Genomic DNA, 24,879 nt, shown 5'->3' with positions numbered 1-24,879 from the left:
TACGCTTCAATGAAATCAACATTCTATCGTGATTTTGGAAAGTTTCTCTTTCTGACAGTCGGGGTCGGCTCCAGGCACCAGCGCTGCAAGCACGTGCCTAGGGCGGCAAGCTGCGGGGGGCGGCAGTCAGGCAGCCTTCCGCAGCATTTCTGCGGGAGGTCTACCGGTCCCGCAGCTTCGGTGGCAATTCGGCAGCGGGTACGCCAAAGGTGCGGGACCAGCAGATCACCCGCAGAGCCGCCGCCAAATCCGTGGGACCGGCGGACCTCCCTCAGAAATGCCGCCGAAGGCTGCCTGACTGCCATGCTTGAGGTTGCAAAAATCATAGAGCTGCCCCTGCTGACAGTATCAAAATATGAATACACAACACCCTGCTGACTGTAGTTGTTGAATAAGTAGTAATAGGGGAGATAATTCAACAAAATCGTTGTGATTTTAAAGGTATTTCTGATTCTCATAATATTCTCTTTCCTTAAAATAGTGAATATGACTGGACATATGGTAATAACTGTGGGACAACATATAATTGTCACATATCTAGCAGTATCACAAGGGGGACTGGTAGCAAAATCTAAAGTCTACAGTCCAGAGGTGAGACTATCGTAACTGATAAGCATAACAATCTTTTCATGTAAAGAGTGCAGATAGGTAATGATTGTCAATAAGTAATTGTTAGTTCTGTGAACTGGTATTCTAGTATTTGTGGTCTGCTTTTGTGTCCTAATCTGGCCATAAGTAGAATGTTTTAAAGAAATTAAACAGAAATTTACATTTGATAAATGGATTTCTATTATTAACTAGCCCCAGAGTGTGATTATTTCGCTAAAAAGTCTAAAAATTACCACAATCAGGTGAATAGCTTAATAAGCTACTGGAACATTATCAACCTAATGACACATGAAGAATGCAACAGCTCATGAACACTGTTCGTGCTAATAAATGGTATATGACTATCTTGTCTAGGCTGTTGAATAATTCCAAAGTTTGAGGCCTTCGGCATAACAGATACAGAATATCCGGCTCACAGCCTCTCAAATATTGTTTATATGTTGTATTGCGGAAAAGACCTGGAATAACAGAAAAAAACCTGGGAAATAAACACACCTGCAAAACTTAATACTGCATGTAAAGAAATTCATTGTGTGGCTTTTTTCCCCAAAATGAGAGGCACTATTTAGGTACTTAAATGGCTCCCATCACTGGTAATACCTGATTGCCTCCCAGCTGTACGAAAATAGGAGTAGCATTATTTCTTCCTTCCTTCCAAGTCTGTAGAAGAAACACACGTTAGTTGGCTTTGCTTGCTTGTTTATGATTGTGTCTAAGTGGGTGAGGGAAGAAATTATTGAGGGGAAAAAAAGTGAAGCCAAAGAAATAAATTTTTACATTTAGTTGTGAAACTGGTAACTCACTGGTCATTCTCATTTCTTGTAGGAGTGAGTTCCATAGTCTAGGAGCAGAGTCTGTGAAAGTTCTGTCTCCTGCATTTACAAGCCTCCCCCTGTTGGTCAACAGTTTCATCTTAGCTGCCATGGGAGCTCATGGTCTCAGGGAAAAGCAATTTCTCAGGTAGCAAGAGCCAATTCCATTGGAGGGTTTTAAATATTTGGACAGACCATGAACTGGACTCCGTACCCTGTGAGGGGTCAGCACAGAAAGGAGACAACTGGGGTGATAGCTTACAGTCAGTTGTGTTGCTAAACAGATGGACATTTTGTACCAGCTGTAACTTTTTCAGGATGTGTGGCTTCACTCCTATATTTGAGTTCAGTAATCAAGCCTGGAGATCATGCAGGGAGCGCTGCGGTCTGGTCTGCACGTGAAAGTTGGCAGCAATTGCTGCAGGGGATAGTTGGACATCTAGTAGTACTGAGGAGTCCAAAAGGGCATTCCAACTGCAGACTGACTGACAACCATTTGAAGGCAATTGCTCTCTCTAGTGTGAAACATTATAGAGTAGGCAAATTCTTCGAAGTGCTACCCTCTTCTTACCCATATTATTTCAGTCTGTCTTGGCTCAGCTGTAGACAGCTGCTTTTCATCCAGGTGCTGATTTTGACTAGACACACACAAGATGGGAGATTGAGCTCTAATCTTGCAGGAATCATTTAACATCTATAGCATGGTGTTTATGTTGAATGCAAAGCAGCCTCCAAAATTCATATTATCATAAATAGTAAGAAATGGATGGTAAAATGAAGTATGTGCTATCCAGAACTATAAAGAAGCTCTTCCAAAACCTTCTAATAAATCAACTGAATAAAGCTCATATAGTAGCCACAGCAATGAATGGGGATTAAAAATAATCCAGCAATTACCAGGAAGCATGGGATTTTGCAGCTGACTAATATAAAACAGACACTTGCGCAGAATATTATGGAAATTTAATACAAAGCCTGTATAAATTCACCAGTTGTTACACAAATGCAAAATAAAAACTATAGCAAAGTCTGTTAATGCACTCAAATGGCTTGTTGGGTTTTCCTGGCACTCACTTGATTCTTTCCTTACCTCAAAGTGGTTTTTCTCTTGGACAGAGTGATTTTCTGCCCCAGGTCCTTCCCATTAGGCCTTGGCTTTTATTCCTGTATACTGGTCAGACTGGAGGTAGTTTATACTTTAACTAGCTTTTTTCTGGACAAAATTGTTCCTCAGACTAGGTTTTTCATACATAGAGACCATCTGGGCCATAATTCTTTGCGTTTTCAAATTACTTTGTAAACACTAATTGATGAAAAAGAGGATAAACTGAACGTTTGTTTGGAAAACATTAACTAAAAATATGATGGATAAAGGTGCGTATGATAGAAACCCTGTGTTCACCACAGGCCTTTTATCCTTGTTTTGTTTAGATTAATTTAGTTCAACAGACCTTTTCTTTATTCATTTATGTAATTACAGATTACGTCTGAGAGAGGGGAGGCAATCATTAGTGGTATGTTTCTATAGAATGTTAGATGTGATTGTTACAAAAAAACTAGTTTAGAAATAGTTTGCAATTTTAAATTGAAATCTGTGGTCTGCTGGTTATTTTATTTTATCAAGGTTCCATTTTGAAGGTAGTAAGAGAACACTAAGAATTTTCTAACGCAGATGAAAGTGGAAAATTCAGTTCAGAGATTTTAAGTAGCTGAAAACATAATATACAGCAAAATCTGCTTATTAGTTAAGACGGTGCATAATGTTCAAAGCTATGAATAGCTAATATCTATACAGTGTCTACTATGTCTAAATTTTAAAATACCCAGAATGTAAGATGTTTGAACAGTAAATATGGCAAGGTTTTTGTGTTGTTTATATAGTGAATCCTGTGAGTTCAACACTGATCTTTATGACAAGCTTTGACATGTAGCATTTTGGGGTGGATTTTTCAAAAGCTTTCAAAGTTGGCCTAACTCAGCTCCCACTGACTTCAGGGGGAGCAGAACTAGGCTGACTCTAAACACTTGTGAAAATTCCACTCTTTATTATGATAGGAAAAAACACAATTTTATTTTATAGATGAACAGAACCTAAAATAAAATAGTTTTTTCTTTTTTATATGAAACACGACATCCATTAGATAGGACAACCGTACACGGTCTCAGCTTAAGATCGATACTGAAAGAACTAGATAGCAAGACAACAACTTTAGAATAAATCTTAAAAACACAGACACAACCACCCCTTTTTTGGTATCTCTTGATTCCATGGGGGGGGGGGAGTCTAGTTGTCATAAACAGATAGCTAAGGGTTAATGTCTCTTTCACCTGAAGCACCTGACCAGAGGACCAATCAGGAAACCGGATTTTTTCAACTTTGGGTGGAGGGAATTTTGTGTCTGAGTCTTTGTTTTCTGTCTGCCTGCTTTCTCTGAGCTTTGGAGAAGTAGTTTCTACTTTCTAGTCTTCTGTTTCTAAGTGTAAGGACAAAGAGATCAGATAGTAAGTTATATGGTTTCTTTTCTTTGGTATTTGCATGAATATAAGTGCTGGAGTGCTTTGATTTGTATTCTTTTTGAATAAGGCTGTTTATTCAATATTCTTTTAAGCAATTAACCCTGTATTTTGTCACCTTAATACAGAGAGACCATTTGTATGTATTTTTCTTTCTTTTTATATAAAGCTTTCTTTTAAGACCTGTTGGAGTTTTTCTTTACTTCAGGGAAATTGAGTCTGTACTCACCAGGGAATTGGTGGGAGGAAGAAATTAGGGGGAGATCTGTGTGTGTTGGATTTGTTAGCCTGATTTTGCATTCCCTCTGGGTGAAGAGGAAAGTACTTTTTGTTTCCAGGACTGGGAACAGAGAGGGGGAGTCACTCTGTGTAGTTTCACAGAGCTTGTGTCTGTGTATCTCTCCAGGAGCACCTGGAGGGGGGAAGGGAAAAAGGATTATTTCCCTTTGTTGTGAGACTCAAGGGATTTGGGTCTTGGGGTCCCCAGGGAAGGTTTTTCAGAGGGACCAGAGTGTCCCAAAACACTCTAATTTTTTGGGTGGTGGCAGCAAGTACCAGGTCCAAGCTGGTAACTAAGCTTGGAGGTTTTCATGCTAACCCCCATATTTTGGACGCTAAGGTCCAAATCTGGGACTAAGGTTATGATATGAGTAGCAGCGGTGGGATATAGACAGAATCCAGAAGCCAGTAGGAATATTATATTTTTCTTTTCTCTGCTAAGGGCTTTTTAGCAGAGAGAAACAGTTTGGTTTTAAAAGGGAACCAGAGAGAATTTTTTTTTCTGCTCTCTCTGGCAGTTTGTGGCTTGCATAATAAGCAAGAAACCATTAAGGTGCTATTAAGAGTCTTTTGTCACACAGTAGCACTCCCATTGAGAGTCATTACCAGCACTATATACATGTAAATAAAGTGGTTTTTCGGGTTTACTTAACATTGAAGATTAGCTAAAGGCACAGTTGCTAGGCAGACTTCAGGAGGCAACAGAGACCCTGCAGTTCAGAAGATAAACACCGGAGGGCACCCCAACACAAGAAAACAGGAATCATGACTTCTAAGGCAAAAATTGAGGCCGAAGGACAATTCAGAGAAGCTGAACACAGGCGACAACTGGAAATAAAACAAAAAGAGATGGAGATGAAAGAAAGAGAAGAACAGATCAGAGAGGCAGCCTACCAAAGAGAACAGGCAGCCTACCAAAGAGAACAGGCAGCCAAAGAGGCAGCACACAAAAGAAAACTAGAAGAAGAAGAGGTGGCCTACCGAAGGAAACAAGCAGAAGAAGAGTTGGCCCACCGCCGAGACATGGAAAAGCAACAAAAAGAAATGGAAAAACAACAAAAAGAAATGGAAAAACAACAAAAAGAGAATGAAGAGAAGGAAAAACAGAGAAAACATGAACTGGAGTTGGCAAAAGCTGGGCTGCATGTGCCAGCCAACCCTAACAACTCGGCGCCAATTATTGCTCCACAGCACAGGAAATTTCCCACCTACAAGGCAGGTGATGACACCGAGGCCTTCTTGGAAAATTTTGAAAGAGCCTGTCTTGGGTACAGCATCCCCGAAGACCAGTACATGGTAGAATTAAGGTCACAGCTCAGTGGACCTTTAGCAGAGGTGGCAGCTGAAATGCCTAAGCAGCAAATGAATGACTATAAACTTTTTCAAACCAAGGCCAGATACAGAATGGGGATAACCCCAGATCATGCCCGTCGGCGCTTCAGAACCCAAAAGTGGAAACCAGAGGTGTCATTTCCCAAACACACCTACTACATTGCAAAAAACTATGAGGCCTGGATAACAGGAAACAACGTTCAAACCTTGGAAGAACTGCACCTCATACAAATGGAGCAGTTCTTGGATGGTGTTCCTGAAGACATAACACGGTACATACAAGATGGAAAACCCAAAGATCTCGCTGAGGCGGGGGAGATTGGAGCCAAATGGATGGAAGTGGCAGAAAGCAAGAAAGCTACTGTCAAGGGGAACGATTACCCCAGGGGGCACACAGACCATAAACCCTACAACCAAGGACAGCCAAAGACCCCACATACCACCCAAGTAAAGCCACAGACACCCTACTCTTCCACCTCACCAGTCTCCAGTAACTCACCTCGGCCCAGTGACCCATCAGATGGAAGATGCTTTAAGTGTAATGAACTGGGACATATCAAGGCCAACTGTCCCAAGAACACCATGCGAGTGCAATTCATTACACCACCATCACACCAAAGATCCCCAGGCCCAGATGCCTCTCAAATACCCTTGGAGCGAAGGGAAAATTTGAGAGTGGGCGGTAAGAAGGTTACTGCGTGGAGAGACACGGGGGCACAAGTGTCAGCTATCCACCAATCCTTCGTTGACCCCAAATTCATCAACCCAAAGGCCAAAGTTACAATTTACCCCTTCATGTCACAAGCTGTAGACTTGCCTACAGCTCAACTGCCTGTCCAGTACAAAGGCTGGTCAGGAATGTGGACTTTTGCAGTCTATGACAATTATCCTATCCCCATGCTACTGGGGGAAGACTTGGCCAACCAAGTGAGGCGGGCCAAGAGAGTGGGAATGGTTACCCGTAGCCAAAGCAGGCAAGCTTCCAGACCCATTCCTGTTCCTGAACCGTCCACAGATGCCCCGTCTGTGTTACCAGAGACCCAGACAGAGGTATTGGATCCAAATTCCATGCCAACCACTGAAACTGCCACAGCACCTCCAGTCCCAGGCCTGGAACTGGAACAGCAACCAGCACCAGCAAGTGCAACCACATCTTCAAACTCAAAGCCAGAGGGCGCCAGCGAGCGAAAACTGGCAGAAGCAACAGACAGCCATACCCAAAAGGCTCAGCCAGAGCCTGAAATACCCTCAGGTGCACCAGCGGAGAGCGGTACACCAGCAACGGAAACAACCCCATCACCTACATCGCTTCCAGAGGGACCAAGCCCAAGTCCACAGTCTGAGGAAGAACTGGGGACCCCAGCCTCAAGGGAACAGTTCCAGACTGAGCAGGAAGCAGATGACAGCCTTCAGAAAGCGTGGGCGGCGGCACGGAGCACCCCACCGCCTCTCAGCTCTTCTAATCGATCCCGGTTTGTTATAGACCAAGGACTTTTATACAAGGAAATTCTTTCTGGTGGACACCGGGAAGAATGGCAGCCGCAAAAACAGTTGGTGGTTCCAACTAAGTACCGGGGGAAGCTCTTAAGCTTAGCCCATGATCAGCCCAGTGGCCATGCTGGGGTGAACAGAACCAAGGACCGGTTGGGGAAGTCCTTCCACTGGGAGGGGATGGGCAAGGAAGTTGCCAAGTATGTCCGGTCTTGTGAGGTATGCCAAAGAGTGGGAAAGCCTCAAGACCAGGTCAAGGCCCCTCTCCAGCCACTCCCCATAATTGAGGTCCCATTTCAGCGAGTAGCTGTGGATATTCTGGGCCCTTTCCCAAAAAAGACGCCCAGAGGAAAGCAGTACGTACTGACTTTAGTGGACTTTGCTACCCGATGGCCAGAAGCAGTAGCTCTAGGCAACACCAGGGCTAACACTGTGTGCCTGGCCCTAACAGACATCTTTGCCAGGGTAGGTTGGCCCTCTGACATCCTTACAGATTCAGGGTCTAATTTCCTGGCAGGGACCATGGAAAAACTGTGGGAAACTCATGGGGTGAATCACTTGGTTGCCACCCCGTACCACCATCAAACCAATGGCCTGGTGGAAAGGTTCAATGGAACTTTGGGGGCCATGATACGAAAATTCATCAACGAATTCTCCAATAATTGGGACCTAGTGTTGCAGCGGTTGCTGTTTGCCTACAGGGCTGTACCACATCCCAGTTTAGGGTTTTCACCATTTGAACTTGTGTATGGTCACGAGGTTAAGGGACCATTACAGTTGGTGAAGCAGCAATGGGAGGGGTTTACGCCTTCTCCAGGAACTAACATTCTGGACTTTGTAAGCAATCTGCAAAGCACCCTCCGACACTCTTTAGCCCTTGCTAGAGAGAATCTAAAGGATGCTCAGGAAGAGCAAAAGGCCTGGTATGACAGACATGCCAGAGAACGTTCCTTCAAGGTAGGAGACCAGGTTATGGTCTTGAAGGCGCAACAGGCCCATAAGATGGAAGCATCATGGGAAGGGCCATTCACGGTCCAAGAGCGCCTGGGAACTGTAAATTACCTCATAGCATTTCCCAATTCCTCACTAAAGCCTAAAGTGTACCATGTTAATTCTCTCAAGCCTTTCTATTCCAGAGACTTACAGGTTTGTCAGTTTACAGTCCAGGAAGATGAGGCTGAGTGGCCTGACGGTGTCTACTACGACGGGAAAAAAGACGGTGGCGTGGAAGAGGTGAACCTCTCAACCACCCTGGAACGTCTGCAGCGGCAACAAATCAAGGAGCTGTGCACTAGCTTCGCCCCATTGTTCTCAGCCACCCCAGGACGGACTGAACGGGCATACCACTCCATTGATACAGGTAATGCTCACCCAATCAGAACCCCACCCTACCGGGTGTCTCCTCATGCCCAAGCTGCTATAGAACGGGAGATCCAGAACATGCTACAGATGGGTATAATCCGCTCATCTACCAGTGCATGGGCATCTCCAGTGGTTCTGGTACCCAAACCAGATGGGGAAATACGCTTTTGCGTGGACTACCGTAAGCTAAATGCGGTAACTCGTCCGGACAACTATCCAATGCCACGCACCGATGAGCTATTGGAGAAGTTGGGACATGCCCAGTTCATCTCTACAATAGACTTAACCAAGGGGTACTGGCAAGTACCGCTAGATGAACCTGCCAAGGAGAGGTCAGCATTCGTCACCCATGCGGGGGTGTATGAATTCAATGTCCTTCCTTTCGGCCTTCGAAATGCACCCGCCACCTTCCAGAGGCTGGTAGATGGTCTACTAGCTGGACTGGGAGAATTTGCAGTTGCCTACCTCGATGATGTGGCCATTTTTTCAGACTCCTGGCCCAAACACCTACTACACCTGGAAAAGGTCTTTGAGCGCATCAGGCAGGCAGGACTAACTGTTGAGGCCAAAAAGTGTCAAATAGGCCAAAACAGAGTGACTTACCTGGGGCACCAGGTGGGTCGAGGAACCATAAACCCCCTACAGGCCAAGGTGGATGCTATCCAAAAGTGGCCTGTCCCACAGTCCAAGAAGCACGTCCAATCCTTCTTAGGCTTGGCCGGATACTACAGGCGATTTGTACCACACTACAGCCAAATCGCTGCCCCACTGACCAACCTGACCAAAAAGACCCAACCAAATGCAGTTAAGTGGACTGATGAGTGTCAAAAGGCCTTTACCCAACTTAAGGCAACGCTCATGTCTGACCCTGTGCTCAAGGCCCCGGACTTTGACAAGCCATTCCTAGTAACCACGGATGCATCTGAGCGTGGTATAGGAGCAGTGCTCATGCAGGAAGCAACAGATCACAACTTCCATCCTGTCGTGTTTCTCAGCAAGAAACTGTCTGAGAGGGAAAGTCACTGGTCAGTCAGTGAAAAGGAATGCTATGCCATTGTGTACGCCCTGGAAAAGCTACGCCCATATGTTTGGGGACGGCGGTTCCAACTACAAACTGACCATGCTGCACTAAAGTGGCTTCATACTGCCAAGGGGAACAACAAGAAACTTCTTCGTTGGAGTTTAGCTCTCCAAGATTTTGATTTTGAAATTCAGCACATCACAGGAGCTTCTAACAAAGTAGCTGATGCACTCTCCCGTGAGAGTTTCCCAGAATTCAGTAGTTAAAAAGTGTTCTTAAAATGTAGAAGTCTGTTAGTTATATACTTAGGGGTATATGTAAAGGTGCATGTGTCGTATTAATCTGTTTATTTTAAAGTTCTAGAAGGAAATCGCCGCCAGTGAGCTTCCCCACTGTCTGCAATTTGGGGGGCGTGTCATAAACAGATAGCTAAGGGTTAATGTCTCTTTCACCTGAAGCACCTGACCAGAGGACCAATCAGGAAACCGGATTTTTTCAACTTTGGGTGGAGGGAATTTTGTGTCTGAGTCTTTGTTTTCTGTCTGCCTGCTTTCTCTGAGCTTTGGAGAAGTAGTTTCTACTTTCTAGTCTTCTGTTTCTAAGTGTAAGGACAAAGAGATCAGATAGTAAGTTATATGGTTTCTTTTCTTTGGTATTTGCATGAATATAAGTGCTGGAGTGCTTTGATTTGTATTCTTTTTGAATAAGGCTGTTTATTCAATATTCTTTTAAGCAATTAACCCTGTATTTTGTCACCTTAATACAGAGAGACCATTTGTATGTATTTTTCTTTCTTTTTATATAAAGCTTTCTTTTAAGACCTGTTGGAGTTTTTCTTTACTTCAGGGAAATTGAGTCTGTACTCACCAGGGAATTGGTGGGAGGAAGAAATTAGGGGGAGATCTGTGTGTGTTGGATTTGTTAGCCTGATTTTGCATTCCCTCTGGGTGAAGAGGAAAGTACTTTTTGTTTCCAGGACTGGGAACAGAGAGGGGGAGTCTCTCTCTGTAGTTTCACAGAGCTTGTGTCTGTGTATCTCTCCAGGAGCACCTGGAGGGGGGAAGGGAAAAAGGATTATTTCCCTTTGTTGTGAGACTCAAGGGATTTGGGTCTTGGGGTCCCCAGGGAAGGTTTTTCAGGGGGACCAGAGTGTCCCAAAACACTCTAATTTTTTGGGTGGTGGCAGCAAGTACCAGGTCCAAGCTGGTAACTAAGCTTGGAGGTTTTCATGCTAACCCCCATATTTTGGACGCTAAGGTCCAAATCTGGGACTAAGGTTATGATACTAGTTTGTCAGTCTACATTTTTGATGAATATAGTCTAACTTTTATTCAACAAGCACAAGAATTTGTATTTGAAGAAAAATGACTTCTGATGTTGATATGGAGATGAAAACATAACACATTTTCTTTATTAGAAAAGTACCTCAATGGAAGGTCACAGGTATTTATTTCATATGCAGCATTGGCAGCTAACTTTTGTAGAGGTTCTGTTTTGCAGTTCTGATTATACAGTATGTTATCGCATTTAACATGTTTGAACTGCTAACTATATAAACAGCCAGTGACAGAGGTAGAGGTGGAGAGATGGAGAAACTGAATCAGAAAGATTTAATCGGTATGCTAAAGATCACTCAGTGAATTAAAGGCCAAATGAGACTCTAACTCAGATGTTCTTAGATTCCAGTCCCCTGCTCAGCCCACTAGACACTATGCTGTCCCTCAGCTCACCACCTTCATTTTGTCTTGGTGCAAATTAATTCAATAACAAGAATCATTTTGATCAAAATCAGTTCACTCCTACTTGTGTTATCACATGCTAGAATGACCTCCAGCTCATCAGAGATGTAGTAATAATGAGAATGGATCTACAAAAATCTAATTTCATTCACCTGATACTTCATTAAATATTTTAAAATGATTGTTTAAGCTTCTGTTTCAAATAAGAATTGTTTCGTCTTGTTCAGATGGTGAAAAGAGGGAAGTCAAGGCCAAATTCTGCCCCTCTATTTATTTTGTGTCTGAGAAGAATATTGGGTCCTCTCAGTTAACCATAATCTTTACAAATAAATAACTAAAGTACCAAGTTACATTATATTATATAGCTAATATACTATCAACAGATCTAAAAACTTTGAAATAATACTTTTTTCTTTTAAAAAGAGAATAATCAGACATCTACTTATTCTTTTAAATGATTTCTTTGCACCTAAATTTCAAAGCTTTTTTTCCATGTCAAATGGAGTATAGTTTTTTGTGGTAGTAAGTTACATGGGGAATTCCACTGAAACTAAGGGCTTGTCTACATTGGAAATTAACAGCGCTGTAACTTTCTCGTTCAGGGGTGTGAAAAAACACTCCCCGAGGCACAGCAAGTTGCAGCGCCATAAAGTGCCAGTTTAAACAGTGCCCCAGCGCTGGGAGCCACACCCCTCATTGCGGTGGGTTTTTTTAGAGCGCTGGGAGTGCTTTCTCCCAGCACTGTGCCGTGACCACACAAGGTACGTTAAAGCGCTGCCACGGCAGCTCTTCGGCATTGCCAGTGTAGACTAGCCCTAATTCACTTCCATTTACTTAGACCTACAGTTATAATTTGCACTAGATATTGATCAGAAGTTTCAAACTTGCATGCCTAGAGTTAAGCACCTAAATCCATATTAGGACACCAAAATAGATGTCTAGTTTTCAGAGATGCTGCAGCTAATATTGACTTCAGTGGGATTGGCAAGCACTCAGCACCTTTGAAAGTTAGGCCACTTAGGTACCTCAAAGATTTAGGGTTGCAATTCGTAGGTACTTACACATTAAAATTTTTATCAGTCTTTCTTAATTTTAAAGTAATATTTTTCAGCCATTTGTTTTAGTAGGCTTCTTGTGCCAAAAGTATTCCAAAATTTTCTCAGTAACCCTGCATTTGTGATTGATTGTTAAATTTATATTTTTTTTTTCAGCCAAAATTTATCCAGGCATTTGAAAATAAGGGAGGGTTGTGAGAATGGTGAATTTTTTGAGAGGGAGCTTAGCATTAAATATCTATTTGATTGCTGGCCATGGGTCTAACTGAATGTTACTACTGCACATTAGGTATGTTGGAGTGTTGTGTTTCATGTAGGTACTTCTGAGGTTTTTTTTCAAAGATTACCTAGTGCATATGGCTAGATACCTTGTGTGTGTATATAAATCCCAATAAAATAAATAGTGAATGTGCAGTCAGCTTAGTGTAGATTGAGTTTGTATTTCCTACAGAACTTTTTTATTTTTGCTTTTTTTACTACTTTGAAAGTTTATTTTAGCTGCTTTTGGCCTATGAAGAACTGAATTTCTTCTGCAGTAATTAACCATGGCACTAATAGCTAAGTTAATTTAGGGAGAGCTGCTTTAGGTGTTGGCAATATCAGGAGATGTTGCAGGAAAACCACAGAATCCTGAATCAGGGTGTGACAGGCAATAGAGAAGCTGTGGTACTTCAGCTATTTAATTTTAATGTATGTATTGTAACTTTTATACTCTGTTTGTTTTATTTTATAAATATTCAGTTTATACTTACAGTGCTCAGCTTTTATTCTCAAAATCTATGTGCTGCATCTGTGCTACACTTGGACCTGAAAGCTAGAATTTTTACCTCCACTTATTATGGATTTTTAAGCAGTTTGAACAAAGTAACAATGGTGAAGTATTTAATGTAATAAAAGACACCGTTGTTAGTTTGTTCAAACTGCCTAAAAATCTATGTGGGGCCAGGCCAATTTATTCAAAAAATGTTTAGCTCTGGAAATAATATGTAGCTACATATTTATGTTCTTATAGTTTTCTAATTTATTTTTTCTTTGGACTAGGGTTACAGTTGTATGGATGATGATTTTTAGTATAAATATGGTAATTGTTTCAGATGGAATAGACATTTGCCACAATTCCCCACTAGTATGAAATATTCATATTTTACAACATACATTAATTTGTCATGAAATATTTCTTGTAATGAAAACAAATCTTTTAATATATAATGTATTTTAAAAACAAGTGGTGATCACTATGTAATGGGCTGAATTATTTTTCATTTACTCATTTAACTGCTTCTCTCCACAGGTTTTGGTGTCTGTTCAGTCCCTCATATTGGTAGCAGAACCCTATTTTAATGAACCGGGATATGAAAGATCTAGAGGTACTCCTAGTGGTACACAGAGTTCCAGAGAATATGATGGAAATATACGACAGGCAACAGTCAAGTGGGCTATGCTTGAACAAATCAGAAACCCTTCACCATGTTTTAAGGAGGTAGGTATTATGAAACAAAGTAAACACTGGCTTTTGCCTTTAACATATTTAAAGATTGTTATCAGGTCCCCAGTCAGTCATCTTTACTCATGACTAAATGTGCCCAGTTTTTTTACCTTACAGAAGAGGTCAGGTTTTCTAAACCTTTTATCATTTTTGTTGCTCTCCTCTGGAGTTTCCAATTTATTCACAGCTTTCCTAATTTGTGGTGCCCAGAATTGGAGACAGTACTCCAGCTGAGGCCTCACCAGTGTCAAGAGAAGTGGGAGAGTTACCTCCCATGTTTTACACACAATCCTGTTAATGCACCACAGAATGTTAGTCTTTTTTGCAACTGCATCACATCATTGACTCGTATTCAATCTGTGATTCACTATAACCCTCAGATCCTTTTCAGCAGTACTACTATATAGCCAGTTATTCCCCATTTTGTAGTTGGGCATCTAATTTTTTCCTTCCTTTATTGATTTTATCTTACTGATTTGAGACCAGTTCGCTAATTTGTCAGTCATTTTGAATTCCAATCCTGTCTTCCAAAGTGCTTGAAACACTTCCTGGCGGTATCTGGTCACAATTAACCTTTTTAGTGATGACTGAAGCAAAATAGGCATTATACACCTCAGTTTTCTTGATATTATCAGTTATTAACTCTCCTGCTACACTTTCCTTCATCTTTTTCATGTTCCTAATGTATTTAAAGAACATCTTTTTATTGTCATTTATTTCCTTGTTAGATTTAATGCATTTTCTGCCTTCGCCTGTCTGATTTTGTCCCTACATGCCTGTGCTACACTTTTGTACTCGCAATTTGTACATGTTTTCACTCTTTGTAGGATTCCTTTTTGATTTTCAGGTCATTAATGAGTTCCTGATGCAGCCGTATTGCCCTCTTGCTAGTCTTTCTATTTTTCCTTCCCATCGGGATGATTTGCAGTTGTGCCTTTAATATTGTCCCCTTGAGAAACTGCCACCTCTCCTCAACTCCACTTCCCCTAGGTCAGGTCTCATGGGAAGAAAATCTATCAGCTCTCTGAGTTTGTTGAAGTCCATTGTCCCTATTCTGCTGCTTTTACTCCTTCCTTTCCTTAGAATCATGAAGTCTGTCATTTCATAATCATTCACCCAAGTTGTCTTCCACCTTCAAATTCACGTCCAATTCTTCCCTGTTGGTCAGAATCAAGTCTAAAATGGTTGTCCCTCTGGTTACTTCCTTCACTTTCTGAAACAAAAAGTTGTCCCCAATACATTCCAAGAACATATTGGAGATTCTGTGTTTTGCCATATTACTTTTCCCACAGAAGTCTTGGTAGTTAAAGTCCCCCATTACTGTTCAGTCTTGTGTTTTGGATATTTCTGTTGTTTGTTCTAGAAATGCCTCAATCACCTCCTCTTCCTGATTTGGTAGTCTAGAGTAGACTCCTAGCATGACATCACTTCTGTTTTTTTCCCCCTTTATCTTCATCTTTACCTAGAGACTTTCAGATGGCTTGCCTATCACCTCTTTGACCTCAGAACAACTGTATATATTCCTGATGTATGATGCAACATCTCCTGCCTTTTTTCCCTGCTTGCCCTTCCTGAACAAGGATCCCTTTGTACCAGTATTCTAGTCATAAGCTTTATGCCACCATATTTCTTTGATGCTAGTCAAGTCGTAATTTAGCTTACACACTAATCCTTAAATTTCTTCCTGTTTATGCCCTATACTCCTTGCATTTGTGTTATCAACATCTAAGATTCCCTTCTTGTTGAGTGAGAACTTTAACTATATAAAAAGGTTGAAAGAAATGATGGGAATATCAAGGTTCTTGCTATACTTATTAGAAAACAACAAGAAATTTGATGCATTGGTGGAGCTGAGTTTATTAGATGAGTTTTCTAGAATCTTTAAACTTCTAGAAAGATGAGTGGAAAATCTGATAAAATATGGTTCTGTAAAGCTTAGCTAGTTTGTATTTTTAACTTTTCACAGCATCAGATGTGTTGTTTCTTATTCTAACTGCATTACATGAAAAATCTGCTGATCAATACTGCAAATACGTACTAACAGTTTAGTGATTACCTAACATTAGTGTATTAATTTATCTAACTCAAGATGCCTAAAGGAACGAAGGGGCAGGAAACGAGTGAATGGACTAGAGTAATGAAAACAGATAATTCAACAGCAAATTATAAATGTTCTTGAGCTAATTATTATGCTACCTAGAATTTGTACTCATTTCAGAAAGTAGAGAAAACCAGTTTCTAGCTCTGAACATCACCAGTTTGGTTTAGGAGCACTGTCTGTCTTTGAAAGGCAAAGGTCAATTGATGTAAAAACAACTATCTTGAACCTGATAATTTTCTGCTAATGATATTGCCTTCAATGTACTGCAAAATGAGGTATTAAAGAAAAGATTTCACTCTGGTTATACTCCTCCAGACAGATTGACGCTTATAAGTCTGTTACTAGATGTGGCAAGTGAACAAATAGATGACAAATTAAAGGAAGTAAAATAATCAGTACAGACGTTAATGGAAGATGTGTAATTGTTTGTTTGACCAACCAATCATCAGAGTCCATAGAAAAGAAGTGTGTTATTGTGAGTTAGCAGCAGCAGCTTTTCATTCCAGAACTGGCTGCACCATAGTGATGGGTAATGTGATTCCCAGTACTGTGTATAGTTTATACATGAGTTTGTAAAGTATTTAGTGTTTTTTCTGGCTGAAAAGTGTCATAAAAATGTAGATTGAGTAACCCTATAATATGTTGATTTTAACACATTGCTAGATCATGCGTCTCTTTGAATGAGTTAATCATTTTCTTCAAAGTACATGTTAATAGATCTCCACCCTAAGAATGGAAAGAGCTTGAGTGTCTTCAGGAACAAATTTTAATGTTCACATGAATATGGAAACAGTGATCAAACACCAGTGAATATCCCAGACATTCAACCACTTACATGAGAGTGGACAGAGTATTACACCCATACATGAATAGCAACATATATGCAGGATATTCTGGCCCTGTCAATCAAGATATAAATATAATGAGAGTCCCAGATATTCCTCTAAACTGACTTTTGACATTTTATGTAACAGTGCCCTTCGTTGTTACACCCATCTTCACTAATAAATCCTTTTTTAATAAATATTTGTAACAACTTTACTCTTCCAGGAAAAATATCAAATTGTGATTATTTAAATGAAGCAACTAAAGATAGTAGAATGTGGTAGAGTGTTAATCATTTTCATATATATATCTCTGATGTTCTCTGCAAACTACAAGACATGCACAATCTTACCCTTCAAAAAGACAAAAGCCTAGAAGTTAAGGATACTAAACTACACCATTATAATTTATACATTAAAGCTATAAATTTGGATGTACTGTAAAGCTCAGTTCAGTTCCTAAATACCTTGATTCCTGTTTAGTACCGTTGTCCTTTATATTAAAAGCACCCAGAATTTGATCTTACTATTTTTCAAACACTTGCTGTATAGCTCAGATTCTGCTAATGGCTTTTATAAGGGAGATATCTCATCCTGTCCCTTCCTGAAGAAGGTGAAGGAATAAGATGCATCCAAATGGATTTATCCCAGTAGAGAGATCATGAGATCATTTCATGAGAGCAGCTAATGACTATTACTGTTACTTTATTTCTAGTGTCTGCCTTTTCAAAGTGATTGCAATAGAACAGAAGTTCACTGCCTATACAAGAGATTTGTAGCTGGGCCTGAATTACTTTTCACGTAGTTGTTTTGTGGTTTAATGTAATATTAGGGGGCAGATTTCATCCCACTAAAAGCAAACAAATCCTGAGGTATAATATGAAACACCCATCAGTAACTCGATGAATGGTGGATTGCACCTTATTGGAGAGAAATGGCCTGAGCTTCCATCCTTTGAATTGAAAGTTATTTTCAGGTTTTGGATAAAAGAGATCCTTTCTCCTTCCTCCCCGTCTTCCAAACTGTAATCCTCCAATTGTCCCCTTCTGTTCTTGTAACTCTCCAATAGCCTCCAGTTCTTCCTTAACCTGGTCTACAATAGTCTAGACTGTAGGACCCTTCTGCATAAACATCCAGTAAAGTGTGCAAAATTTGAATTAAGCATGGTTCTTTGGGATACATCTCAAAGTGAGGTGCTCAAAGGTCATTTAAAAAAAAAAAACAAGGCTCTAACATTTTTGGTGCAGTTAAAAATATTATCGGCTTAAAAGTTTTTGTTGCAAGGGACCCAAAATACAGTGCACCAGATGCCTTAAGAAACATAGTGATCCCTTTGCAGAACTGCCTTATTCCTTTTACAGATCCACACGTAGATGATGCATGTGGAATAGGATGTTAGATGAGAAATTCCACTCATTTTTCCTACATCCCCAGTCAACAGAATGTTTAGGGATAGTGTATAGAAAGAGAAATTCTACTCAACCAACACAACCATGTGCAGTGCCTGTGAAACCATGGTGGGTTGCAGGAGAAAAAAAAGTGAAGCCTTATTGTATGTTACATTTTGCATGCACAAGTTCCATTTTAAAATCCTCATAACTCTTCCAAATCTAAACAGGCTTTCACCACATAGCTGAAAAGTACACTTCAGACCCAGGGGCTGTCTTTTTCACTAAATTTCACCTTTCCACCCATTCCTGCTGAAGCATTAGAGTGATCTGAAAAAGACAGTAACAAAAGTGTCACTTTTTACTCTTCATACGCTAAACCAACTGAACTATTAATTCTGAAATGTTCCCAAAAATTTCACTGCTGCGGAAGAGACCAGATCTGGAAAAATGTCAGCCTGAAAGATGAGCCAGACAAGGTGGGTGAGGTAATATCTTTTACTGGACCAACTTCTGTTCGTGAAAGAGACAAGCTTTCAGGCTCTACAGAGCTCCTCTTCAGGTCTGGGAAAGGCAATCAGTGTCAAAGCTAAATACAAGGTGGAACAGATTGTTAACAGGTGTTGCAAGAAACCCATTCAAAATGAAATGGGCATTTAACACCTATGCAGTCATAGGACAAAGGATAGCTAGCGGGTTACAGATTGTTGTAATGAGTAATAAAACCAGTGTCTATTGAGCCCATGATTTTTGGTGTCTAGCACAGTTAGGAATTTAAGTTCCCAGGCACATCTTTCAAAGGTATTGTGCAGGTTTCCTTTGAGGACGAGGGATCAGATCTGGAGTGATAGTTTTGTGAAGAGTGTTCCAGTGATGAGCTGCCAAAATATTAATAGGTTCCCTCCTCCTCACCTCACGAGGGGGTCATGCCCCATCCAACCCCCCATGTTCCTTGACACACACCCCTGGGGACCCCGACCCTTCCCCCCCTTCCCTGTTCCCTGATGGCCCCCCAAGACCCCTGCCCCACCCAATCACCCCTTCTCTCTGTCCCTGACTGCCCCCCCCACCTCATCCAACCCCTGCTCCTTCCTGACTGCCCCCTGGAACCCTTGCCCCCATTCAATCCCCCTGTTTCCTGCCTTCTGACCACCCTGACCCCTATCCACCCTCCCACAACCCACCGAACACCCCCTCCTGCCCCCTTACCACACTGCCTGGGCCTGGGACCAGGTCCGCTCTGCCGGCACCACGGGGCCCGACTCCCCAAGTCGGGCCGGAGCCGTTCGGCCGGCACCAGGACGGGCGCCGCAGGGCCCGACTCCCCGGGCCAGAGCTGCTCGGCTGGGACCAGCCCGAGCCGGGGGTGCTTGGCTGGGGCCAGGTGGAGCCGGACTGGGCCGCGCGCGCTGTGCCTCCCTGGAGCCCTTCGCGCGTCCCCTGCGCAGCTTACCTGCCTGCTGCTTGTTTCGGGCTTCCCGCGAACATTTGATTCGTGGGAAGCGGGGGAGGAGAAGGAGGGCTGAGCGTTCAGGGGAGAGGGGGACGTGAGCTGGGGCCAGAGGCTGGGTGGACAGCTGCCTGAGCCTTTGTTAAATTTAAAAGCTTTTTTAAAACCAGTTGTCTTGGAACAACCGGTTCTAAAAAGGCTTCTAAATTTAACAACCGGTTCCTGCGAACCGGTGCAAACTGGCTCGAGCTCACCACTGGAGTGTTCACCCGTTGGTGGTAGGGTGTTTGTCTTATCATTGTTCTGTGAGAGTTCATTCGAGAGCATAGTGATGGTTTAAAGCAGTGGTCCCCAACCTTTTTTGTCCGGGGGGTGCCGGATGACGAGCCACCGAGGACTGGCATCCACCAAAATGCCACCAAGAAGCGGCAACGTCAACAGGCGTTGCTACTGAAATGCCACTGAGAAGCAGCATCATCCAGAGGCATCACCGCCAAAAATCCGCAGCATTTTGGAAGCGATGCCTCTGGATGATGCTACTTCTCAGTGGCATTTTGGCGGATGCTCATCTGCCAGACAGTACGCAGGCACACATAGATGCCCTGGCAGGTGCCATGGCACCCACAGGCACCACGTTGGGGACCACTGGTTTAAAGTATCAGAAGGGTAGCTGTGTTAGTCTGTATCGACAAAAACAATGCAGAAAGCTTATGCCCAAATAAATCTGTTAGTCTAAGGTGCCACCGGACTCCGCTTTGTTTTAGTGATAGTTTAGTTTCACCCATATACTTCTTGTTGTGGTGTTTGATGCACTAGATGAGGTATACCACATGTTGTTATAGGCATTTGTAGGACTCATGGGTATTGAAAGGTCTTTTGTGGGAGTTGTTGATCATTGAAGCAGTGGAAATATGTCTGCAGATTTTGCATCTGTTGTACTGGTAGGGATTAGTGCTGCTTTGAGTTGGTGGGTCCTGATCTGTGGGGAGCTTGTTTCTTATGCTGAGCTTGGCAAGGTTGGGGAACCTGAAATAACAACAGTTTGCAGACGTGTAGTTTAATGGAAATGGCCCTTTATAAAAGGAAACTCCTGCAACCTTAATGGTACCTGTTCGCTCATGCCAGCAGTAATTATTTAATAGTTTACAAGTAATATTCTGTAATATATTTTGTAGAACTAATGGAATTTTTTGAGATTTCACAGCAACATTATTAGGTCTTTATCAAGAACTGCAGAGAACCTGCCATTTTGGGGAGTTTAATTATTGCACATGCAGAGTAGTGAAGTGCAAATTAGCAAGGTGCACTTTAACTCATTGCAAAGGATATATGTGTCTGCAAGAAGACACTTTTCTCATTTACATTTTCTTATTTTAAGTTTAAATAAAATTGTCTTTAAAGTGCAATTCAAAACTGAAAAAACTACTTAGGCAATATCTAAAGGCTGATCATAAAACATACAGAATGAAAAAACTAAGCAAGGCATGGTGTGGCACAGGAGTGAATTTGACTCGTACTGGTTCTATGGAGTTCTAATTGTTTGTTTAATGTAATAGAATGTAGCTTCTTTTTCCTTGAAATACTAATCTGGGGGGAGTGGGAAGTCTTAGGAAATAGATTTTCACTGACAGTCTTTCATCATGAGAAAAAATGTACATTGTCCATGGCATGTGGCAATTCATTTAATTTAATCTTCATTTAGCATTTTAATGAAGATATCATCAGACTGTGATGATCTTCCTCTTTTTTCATTTATATTTGATGTTGCTAAAAAAACTTGCTAACTATGCAGCCAAACAAGAAATCTGATATTTGTCATAATTTTTCTTGCACAATTTCACACCTCTATTAAACTGTGAAGGTGTGTATATCAGATTAAAGGTGACTCCCAACTGTGAGAACTGATGCCTTCCCTAATGTCTAAGAAAAGTGGAATGCGTGATTCTAGCAGTTTGAACATGATTTTAAAAAAATTCTATTCAGCTCCCAGCTAGACTTTCTACCCATGACACATTATTTATGCTCGTTTACTTTTTCCTGCTTTGAGCCTTTTTCTTATGTAAAAGAGGACGCAAATTGCTAAGTTTTGTCATAATGTCAGCTGCTGGTTGTCACTTGTAAAAACCATGCATTATTCCTACCACTTCCAACAGCAGGCTTAATACACTTCAACTGATTGTAAGACTTCTCTGAAACATGTGCACACTGACTAAGAAAAGAATACTCACAATAAAGATAGATTATCTTTGACAAATTGGGCACTTATGCTTTCTGGAATTAAATTAGTATTTTATTATCCTACCGTTGTACAAAGAGATGTTTTACCTTGAAAGTATCTGGCTTTTGTGGTCAAAGGGCCACTAAAAGATAAAATAACATATTTTGCTACTGACAAAATTAGATTGAACAACTCATTGACTTTCTCTCATGACTTTCTCCTCTTCCACTTTACTTGTTATGTTAGGTGTGACATTGACGAAGGCATTTTATAATTTTTGGAGCTAGGAATGGGAGCAGAATCATTGATTCTTCTTTGAGTGATTGCTCATATGCATTCCAGTTAGGTGTACGCGCGCCGCGTTCACGTTCGTTGGAAGACTTTTTTTACCCTAGCAACACTCGGCAGGTCGGCTGGGTGCCCCCTGGAGTGGCACTGCTATGGCACCATATATATACCCTAGACGACCCGGCCACCCTTCAGTTCCTTCTTACCGCCCGTGTCGGTCGTTGGAACAGAGAAGTGCGGCTTAGCTGACCTCCACCTTCCCTAGCTACTCGTAGTTCTCGTTGTTATCGTGTACAGAGTTATTGTTCTTATATATATAGATAAACTCAGTTATAAGTTCTTACTTTAATAGTATAGTTAGTTTAGTATTACTTAGTGGAGTTAGGGGAGTAACCCCTTCCCCACACCCAGTGCCAGAGCTCATGCCCGGCTCACTGGGTTTCAAACCATGCTCGGCCTGTCACAGGCCGATGCCAACAGGAGACCCACACGACTCCTGTTTAAAGTGCCTCGGGGAATCGCACTTAACAGCTAAGTGCCCTATTTGCAAAGCTTTCAAGCCGCACACTAAAAAGGAGCGGGACATCAGACTAAAACAGCTCCTCATGGAGGCGGCCTTGACACCACCAACTTCAGCACCGAGCGCCGGTGAGTCGGTGAACAGAGGCACCACTACGGCACCGGATCGCACCGGTACGCCTAAGGACTCTCGGCACCGGCCGACACCGGCACCGAAGTCGACTCCGCGTTGCTTCCTCTCCCCGAGGTCGAAGAAGACCAAGACTCCTGCTGCCTTGGCGCCAACTACGCCACAGCCAGAGAGCGCGCCCAGTGCGGACCGCCTGGCACCGATACCCACCATGGCACCGACTAAATCAGCACCGTTGATTCCGGTCCCGCCAGGGCCGTCGAGTCCGGCGCCTCATTGCTCCCTGGCGCGTGCTGCAGTAGAGCTCACTATGCCATCCACGCCTGAGGCGCATACGGCGGCGAGAGACTTAATCGCCTTGACGGACTCGGCACTGCCTCTACCCCCGGCACCGCTGGTGGAGGTAATCCAATCTTGGGGCAAGCCAACCCTGCCCAGACCTCCGTCCGTCGGCACAGCAGACCGGCACCGCTCAAGATCGCGGTCCCATAGACGCTTCAGGTCGAGACAATGCTCCCGCTCTCGACGCCGCTCGTACTCCCTGCACCGTTCCCCTACACGGCACTGGTCGGACTCGCAGCACCGGTCAGACTCCCGCTCTCCGCCTCACTATTCGCGACACCGCTCCAGCTCTCGGCGTCAGTCCAGGCACCGTACCTCTCGGAGCCGTTCACACCGCAGAGACTCGAGATCTCAGTCGACCTCCCAGCACCGGTCTGGTTGCAGGTCCCGATCTCAATCCCAGTACCGCTACGCCTACCGGCACCGGTCCCCATTAAAGAAGGGAGCGAGGTCCGTCGGAACCTCAGCCCAAGGTTTCTCTGCTCCTCCATGGCCGTCCAGGCATTCATCTGTGTCCTCCCACACGGACAGTTTCTATGACCAGGAGCGAGATACGGAGGTGCCTACTGGAGTCTTTCAGGAGGTCCGGTCTCAGGACTCGGGACCTCACCAGTGGTCCTTTTGGACACCCTGGGCATACCATCAGGCCCAGGGTGCCCCATTGCTCCAGACCCGCTCCGCTTCCTCAGAGCATTGAGCCCCAGAGGCCACCATTAGCCGTCCCCCTCCATCTGGGATAGAGGAGCTGATATCCCATCCACCAGGTTCCCCGATACCGCTGGAGCAGGAACCGACCCAGGAGCAGGAGGCCATCCAGGACCCCCTCATTTCCGGTCTATCGTCGTCTTCCTCCCCAGACGAGGCGATGGCAGAGACCTCATCATCAGGGCCCCCGATAGACCTCAGAGCCCATCAGGACCTACTTAGGAGAGTGGCGCTAAACATCAGTCTTCCCGTAGAGGAAGTCCCGGAGGTCGAGGACCCAGTTGTCAGCATACTGTCGGCAGATACCCCCACTAAGGTGGCTTTGCCTTTCGTCAAAACCATCCAGGCCACTAATGACACCTTATGGCAGTCCCCAGTCTCCATTCCCCCTACGGCAAAGGGAGTTGAGAGAAAATACATGGTGCCCTCTAGGGGGTACGAGTATCTATATGTTCACCCTCCTCGTTAGTTGTCCAATCGGTCAACGAGAGGAAACGCCACGGCCAACAGGCGCCAGCCCCCAAATCAAAGGAGGCTAGGCGGATGGACCTACTAGGCCGCAAGGTGTATTCAGCAGGTGCCCTGCAGCTCAGGGTAGCCAACCAGCAGGCCCTCCTGAGCCGTTACAGCTACAACACCTGGGCGGAGGTGGGTAGATTCACAGATCTTCTATCACCAGACTCTCGCCAGGAATTTGCCGCATTCCTTGAAGAAGGTGGCTAGAACCTCCCTCCAGGCTTCTCTCGATCCGGCCGACTCGGCAGCCAGAATTCTAGCCTCAGGTATCACCATGAGGTGTATCTCATGGCTACAGGTCTCCAACCTGCTATCCGAGCTCCAATACACCATCCAGGACTTATCCTTTGATGGCAAGGGTCTGTTCTCTGAAAAGACTGACCCCAGGTTGCAGAGTTTAAAGGACAACAGGGTCATCATGCGCTCGTTGGGCATGCATACACCTGTGACCCAATGCAGACCCTTCCGGCCCCAACCTCACCGGCCTTACTCTGTGCCCCGGCACAGACAAGACTTCAGCAGAAGGCACGGGAGAGGTGGCCGTAGGCGCCAGTCCGGACCCCAAGGGGGTCAGAACAGCGGCCCCACAAAAGCACCTCCGGGTCCTAAGTCTACCTTTTGAAGGTACGCACGAGGATGGCGTACCAGTTTCAGGACAGGATCTTTCTCCTCCCTTCTCCAACTGCCTCTCCTACTTC

At 43.4% G+C, this 24,879-nt stretch overlaps 1 protein-coding gene across 1 annotated transcript in view; it reads left to right on the top strand.

Moving 5' to 3' along the window:
• The window catches only part of BIRC6 (baculoviral IAP repeat containing 6), a 349,123-nt gene that overhangs the window by 314,580 nt on the left and 9,664 nt on the right, over window positions 1-24,879 (top strand). Inside the window, 1 exon segment of the mRNA XM_050951314.1 lies at window positions 13,506-13,694. Coding sequence (XP_050807271.1) covers window positions 13,506-13,694 — 189 coding nt within the window.

The sequence above is a fragment of the Gopherus flavomarginatus genome, chromosome 4, assembly GCF_025201925.1.
Source record: "Gopherus flavomarginatus isolate rGopFla2 chromosome 4, rGopFla2.mat.asm, whole genome shotgun sequence".
In the NCBI taxonomy this organism is placed as follows: Eukaryota; Metazoa; Chordata; order Testudines; family Testudinidae; genus Gopherus; species Gopherus flavomarginatus.
This window is presented reverse-complemented; position numbering and strand designations above follow the sequence as displayed.